Here is a 6,156-nt window from a genome sequence, read left to right as displayed (position 1 = left end):
CAAACACCCCCCGCGGCCCCCCCGCGGAAGGATCTGAGCCTCTTCCCAGACCACTGGTGGCCAATCCCAGTCTTCCCCGGGGAGGGGCCCTCTCCAAACCCACAATCTGTTGGGGGGAGTCAGGCTGCCAGGTCCGGGAGGGGCCAGACCCCAAAGATGAAAGTCGCGACTTGCCCTGCCCCGCCCCAAAGGCTTCCCGAGTAATGTGCTGGGTGGGACTTGACCCACCTCCCCAGGTCAGCATGTCACAACACGACCTCGGCCTGTCAAGTCACATGACCTCTGCCTGTCACTGACAATCTGGTCATGTCTTTGAACCAGGAGAGGGCATCTGGTCCAACCCTCCCCTAGCCCCGTTTACAGAGGGGAAATGGAGAAATGGAGCAACAGAGCAGGCCTGACCAAAGACCTGTCACTGTCAGCTCACACCGGCCTTCTGACAGTTCCTACTTAGACAAACGCGCCGTCCCGGTGGAAGTATGACAGGATGTGCAACAGGCCACCACATGGCCTCTGCTTTCTACCTAATGGCACAAGAAAAATATTTCTCGTTTTGCATGGTGCCTTTCACTTTTGTTCAAGTTGCCTCCAAGTTCAGAGTTGTCTTATTTTACCTTTACAACTCTTTTTTTTTTTTTCAAACAAGAAGGGTGAGGCACAGAGATACTAGGTGGCTGGCCTGGAATCCCTGGGCAAGTGGGGGGCAGCTGAAGCTAGAATCTGACCTCTCCTGACATCCTAGTCCAAGGCAGTTGTGCGCTAAGTGCATTTAATAAATATCCCGGGCAACAAGACTCTACTGTAGCCCAAACGCCTAGGAGGCAGGAGGCCTATGCCCAGCTCCTCACATTAGGGAGTCACAGGACTTACTGTCTGGATCAGTGAAAAGGGCGGGTCTTGGTCTTTGGTGAAGGGCCCCAGAGCGCCATGAGGGGAGATGAGTGAGGAAACGGAATCCGACCCATCGGGGAAAGAACGTGAATTCTGGCATGTTGAGAACTCATTAGAAACTTTATCAAGACAAAAGTTCAGGGTACTCCTCTGAAAGGACCTGAAAATGACTACCAAGGGGATTCAAGTACCTCAGCTCCTTTTTGGGTAGCTAGGGGCTAGAAGATCAGACCCCTTTAAGAAGACTGGAGATGTAGACAATCCTGGCAGACGGATGCAAACTTTCAAAGGAAGGGGGTTTAAAAGGCTTTGTGCCCATTATTAGCTGGGAGGGGAGCCGAGGAAAATGGGAGCCCTTTATGGAGAAGGTAAAACGGGGGCTAATGCCAGGGGGGCGGACCGAGAACTCCTACGACGAGCAACAGCGAGGTTTCACTCGTCAGCCTAGGGGCAGCTACGGTTGCTAGCCGTTGGGGCCGTAGGGTGCTGAGAGCTGGCGCCCCGCCTCTCTCCTCTCTCCCCCTCCCGCACCTCCCACCGCCCTCGTAGTCCCCTGCGCGTGCGCGCACAGACGGGTTGCCAAACATTGCATCATTCCCGCCCCCCTTTCCTCCCCTCCCCCTTCGAGCTCTCCCCCTCCGCGCGCGCGCATGACTCACTCACCTCCTCGGTGGAGCCTCGTGACCCAGAGCCACTTCCGGGTCCAACAAGACCTGGACCCCCAAGCAGGAGGCGCGATGGGGGCGGGGCCGCGGAGCTCCTGAGTGGCGGATGTAAGGGATGAGGCGGGGCCCAAACTGGCGTGCCGCTTTCTGATTGGTAGCCTTCTGGGTCCGCCCCTGAGAGGAGGGCAAGGTCCTGTTAAAAGATCACTGCTCGGGGAGACCGAGGTCAGAGACTAGAGTCTAAGACACCGTGCATATCATGTTGAAGATGAGCGGGTGGCAGCGACAGAGCCAAAACCAGAGCCGGAATCTGAGGCGAGAGGTGAGTACTGACCGTCCTTCTACCTTTTACTCTTGCATCTTTGCGACGTTGCCCCCTCAAAGTCGGGGCATCCCCTCTTCAGGATGTGGCATCACCCCCTCCATAATGAAGTTAGTGACGGTCCGAAGGAGAGATGGGGAGAATCCTTTATTCGGGAGAGGTGTTACAGACCCTGCTTCCTTCGGGCGACAGCATCACCCACCCCTGCCCGGAGCGAAGGGGCCCGGCTGCCCTCAGAGAGTTATTGTATTCTCTGCAGTGGCTGACCTCAGGCCTCCGCGTTAGGCCAGTCTGGTGGGAGGCGGAGCAGCAAGACACACCCCCACGTCGAGAAGCCTGTTGGACCGTAGCTTAGGCCGCTGCCTTGGCTTGGCCACCAGCAGCCCCACCCCGAGTCCCGTGTCGGAGGCAGCGTCTCGGTGCCAGCATGGCCACGTTGGTAGTGGGGCTCCGGAACCTTACACGGGACAGCCATTCCGCACCTTCAGGAAACTGACAGCCTGGGAGGAAGGATGCCCATGGCCAGGGAGAGCAGATAGGTTTTTTACTTTCCCCCAGAGGTCCCTGGGCCTCCTGCACAAGAGAGCATCCTGTATCTCTTAAGTGTGGGAAGTCATTTGGGGTCTCCCCAGTGTATGGTCCTTCTCCTGAGCGTGGTCCCTGCCTCTTTCTCCCTGTCCTGTCTCCAACTAATCTCTGTGTAACCATTGCATCAGGCCAGTCCCCTGTTTGGCTCTACAGCCCTCTGGCCTGGGGCTCCACTGCTGATGAAAGCCACCTTCCAGGCTCTGGAAGGCAAGGAGGGTTCCCCAGGGAGGACAGTCCTGCAGACAAACACTCTGGGCAATATTGCATCTACAGTCCCCAGAGATAGGCAGCTGCTGCTCTACTTCTGGCTTCATCCTCCCTTCCCTGTAAGAGAGATTGGGGAGAATGTATCCATTCATTCCTAACAAGCACCTACTATGTGCAGTTTGGGGCCCAGGATACATCCATGAATAAGAGAAAAAAATTCTGCTCTAAGAGCTTATAGTTCAGTGGGAAAAGGCATACAGTAAACAGATAAGTGCCATAGAGAAAACTAATAAATGAAAGAGTAGAGAATGCTTTGGGTGAGGGTTAATTTTACATTGGGTGATCAGGGATTCCCTCACTGAAATGACCATTAAATTAAAAACCTGAAAGAGGTGCGGCAGTAAGCCATGCAGGTATGCGGGAGAGCGTTCCAGAAGGGACAGCAAGAACAGAGGTCCTGAGGTGGGAGCACGCATAGTATCTTTAGAGAACAGAAGGCCAGTTGGCTGGACTAGAGTGAGAAGAGGGAGAGTGGTCAATGAGAAATCCAGGGCAGAGAAGGAGCCGATTGTGTGGGTTCTTCTAAGCCATTTTATGCGGGAAATTGGAAGTCATTGGTGATTTTGAACAGAGGAGTGACACGACCTGATTTTAAGTTTTAAAAGGCCCACTCTGGTTGCTGTGTTGTGAATAGACTCAGGGAAGGGTGGTAAGAGCAGAAACTGGGAAACCTGCCGTCATCCCAGAGAGATAGTAACTTGATAGTAACAATGGAATTGGAGAAGAATTTAGATTCTGGGTTTCTGAAGAATGAGTTAAGAAATTTTGCTGGTGGTTTGGATTGGATTGTGAGGTATAAGAGGAGAGGGATCGATGAAGATACCAATGTTCAATGAAAATACAAAGCTACTAGAGTTGCCATTTACCAAGATGGGGAAGGGGAAGATTAGCAGGAGTTTGTTTTTAGACACATATTAAGTCTGAGATGCCTATTAGACATCCAAAAGGAGACAGCAAGGAAGCAGTTAGATAACAGAGTTAGAGGTCTATACTGGGACTGTACAATTTGGAGGATGTCAGTGTGGGAATGGAATTAGGAAAACTTGTTTTGTTCCCTTCCCTGTAGTATAGTCCTTACTTACCCTGGCAGGTTTGAAGCCTGCCTTGAATCTAGAGAAAGCTGAGATGGCCAGGGCTTTCCTATTATGCAATCAGGATTACAAATGTCAGCAACTAAAAATAAAGGAAATTAGGCTCTCCTCTGTCCTTGGAAATGGGTACCGGGACTGTTAACTATCCATACTCTATAAGACAGGCAGTAAGAACGGATCAGTAGGATGCTGGAGATAAAAGTAAAAGAACCTGGCTCTCCCCCTTCCAAAATGGTTAACATATTTATCTTTGATTCCCCACAGTGTTCAAGAAGGAAGTGTATCTTCATACATCACCACACCTGAAAGCAGGTAAACCTAACCAACCCTTTCCCAAAACCAACTCCTAAGAGATGCTATTTAGCCTTCCTTTATTGGGACCCTGAGAAACGAAAACGCTTAGAGAAGATAGAGAGGAGGGTTTGCATCTGAGCACTTTTGCTGTCAGACCACATCCATCCACCTGGCCTGCCCCTAACACGGTGACCAAATCACTGTTCTTAGAAGCATTTCCTAATCAAAAGATGGCTCTGAGTAAGCAGGCAGCCCCAACCAAGATAATGGGTTTGTCTTACCACACCTCAATCCCCATCAAAGTTAGACTAACCCATGGAACTCCCCACCCAGGAAAAAGGAGCACAACTGATGTGGTAATTGCCCCTGGAAACTACCAATGGAGTTTCTCAGGGCGGCTAACTTTTTTGTTGTTGTTAATCTTCACTCGAGGATATTTTTCCATTGATTTTTAGAGAGAGTGAAAGGGAGAGGGGAGAGACAGAAACATCGATGTGAGAGAGACACATCGATTGGTTGCCTCCTGCACACACTCAACCAGGGCCAAGGAACCTGCAACCAAGCTATGTGCCCTTGACCGGAATCAAACTCGGGATCCTTCAGTCCTCGGGCCAATGCTCTATCCACTGAGCCAAACCAGCTAGGGCAGGCAGATAACTTTTACTACAATCCCATAAGAATGTATATCCAGGCACTTACTTCAAGTGCTGGGCAAAAGCAAGGAGGGAATATTAGTATAGACCAGGGGTTGGTAAGTTTTAAAGGGCCAGATAGTAAATGTTTTAGATATGGAGGGCCACACATTTTGTCACAACTATTCATCTCAATTGTTGTAGCATAAAAGTAGCCATAAAAAATATGTAAATCAATAGATGTGTCCATGTTCCAGTAAAACTTTACTGCAGAAACAGGCAGCAGGCCAGTTTGCCAAACTGTGGTATAAACCGTTTTGACTGCTTTGTGGTGCTCATTCCACCCCCTATCCTTCCCTCCCTTCCCCACTATCCCAAGTATATCCTTTTTCAGAGCCTGATCCAGCTGCAGCGATGGCAGCCGAGTCTTTGCCTTTCTCCTTCGGGACACTGTCCAGCTGGGAACTGGAAGCCTGGTATGAGGACCTGCAGGAGGTGCTGTCCTCAGATGAAAATGGGCGTGCCTATGTCTCACCCCCTAGAAATGAGGAGGTGAGAATGCTACACATAAAGCTGGGGGGTGCTGATTTTCCCATCTCAACTAATAGCGCCTGCCTTTCCTCATTCCCTTGAAGGAAGAATCAAAAACCTTCACCACTCTTGACCCTGCCTCTCTGGCTTGGCTGACTGAGGAGCCAGGACCAGCAGAGGTCACAAGCACCTTCCAGAGCCCTCGCTCTCCAAATTCCAGTCAGAGCTCCCTGGCTCAGGAGGAAGAGGAGGAAGACCAAGGAATACCCAGGAAACGGAAACGGAGTGATCAGTCCCCGGCCCGGGCTGGAAAGCAACGCATGAAGGATAAGGAACAAGAGAATGAAAGGAAAGTGGCACAGCTAGCTGAAGAGAATGAACGGCTCAAGCAGGAAATCGAGCGTCTGACCAGAGAAGTGGAGGTGACTCGCCGAGCTCTAATTGACCGAATGGTCAATCTGCATCAAGCATGAACACTTGGGACCATCACTTCCCCTTTGAGCCAGTACCATCTTTTCCCAGAGGTGGCTACTAACCACCTTCTTATGAGTGTCAATGATGTGACCCTTAACCCCATACCTACAGTAGAGGGAAAGTTCTGGGTAGACAAGAAGAAAGGGTCTCAGCATGTATATAGAGATTGCATATTTATTTATTACTGTCCATATCCATTAAAGTGACTCTATAAGCCAAGTTCTCACTTTCACTTTTTCTTTTTGCCTTTAGGGGTTTCAAGAGGTTTCCCCTCAGCTAGAGCCAACTGCTTCTTCAGATCCAAGAGTTTAGCCACTTCTGCAGCAACCTGGTTCTTGTCTGCCTTTTGTGCTTTCAGTTCACGGACAATGTTGCCCTAAGAGAAGAGGGAGGAGGTGGGG

General features: G+C 50.7%; 3 protein-coding genes across 6 annotated transcripts in view; 1 reads left to right on the top strand and 2 right to left on the bottom strand.

The window, feature by feature from the left end:
- Positions 1–1,629, bottom strand: part of MBD6 (methyl-CpG binding domain protein 6) — a 9,037-nt gene extending 7,408 nt beyond the window's left edge. For both annotated transcript variants that reach the window (XM_005879019.2, XM_005879021.2), the window contains exon 1: positions 1,555–1,629. The gene's annotated coding sequence lies outside the window, so the exon portion shown is untranslated. The remainder of the gene's footprint in view (positions 1–1,554) is intronic.
- A 149-nt stretch (positions 1,630–1,778) lies between these two features.
- On the top strand, positions 1,779–5,974 carry DDIT3 (DNA-damage-inducible transcript 3). 2 transcript variants are annotated; one of them, XM_005879023.2, is made up of 4 exons: positions 1,779–1,878; positions 4,089–4,136; positions 5,145–5,302; positions 5,386–5,974. In XM_005879023.2, the coding sequence occupies exons 3-4, from the start codon at positions 5,165–5,167 to the stop codon at positions 5,752–5,754; spliced, it is 507 nt and encodes a 168-aa protein (XP_005879085.1). In that variant the 5' UTR covers positions 1,779–1,878; positions 4,089–4,136; positions 5,145–5,164; the 3' UTR covers positions 5,755–5,974. The 2 variants fall into 2 exon arrangements, with proteins under 2 accessions (XP_005879085.1, XP_005879084.1); XM_005879022.2 differs by having other exon boundaries at positions 5,130–5,302.
- Positions 5,912–6,156, bottom strand: part of MARS (methionyl-tRNA synthetase) — a 17,242-nt gene continuing 16,997 nt past the window's right edge. Inside the window, exon 21 of one of the 2 annotated variants that reach the window (XM_005879025.2) lies at positions 5,912–6,131. In XM_005879025.2, the coding sequence (XP_005879087.1) occupies positions 5,985–6,131 (147 nt within the window). In that variant the 3' untranslated portion in view covers positions 5,912–5,984. The remainder of the gene's footprint in view (positions 6,132–6,156) is intronic. The other variant, XM_005879024.2, reaches the window with a different exon arrangement.

The sequence above is a fragment of the Myotis brandtii genome, unplaced genomic scaffold (assembly GCF_000412655.1).
Source record: "Myotis brandtii unplaced genomic scaffold, ASM41265v1 scaffold581, whole genome shotgun sequence".
Lineage (NCBI taxonomy): Eukaryota > Metazoa > Chordata > Mammalia > Chiroptera > Vespertilionidae > Myotis > Myotis brandtii.
Note: the sequence above shows the minus strand (reverse complement) of the source record. Positions and strands in the feature narration are given on the sequence as shown.

Bases quoted from the DNA above. Each gene is read 5' to 3' on its own strand.
- DDIT3 (XM_005879023.2), top strand. From the start codon at position 5,165: ATGGCAGCCGAGTCTTTGCCTTTCTCCTTCGGGACACTGTCCAGCTGG. The intron at 5,303-5,385 runs GTGAGAATGCTA...ATTCCCTTGAAG, and splicing joins CACCCCCTAGAAATGAGGAG to GAAGAATCAAAAACCTTCAC.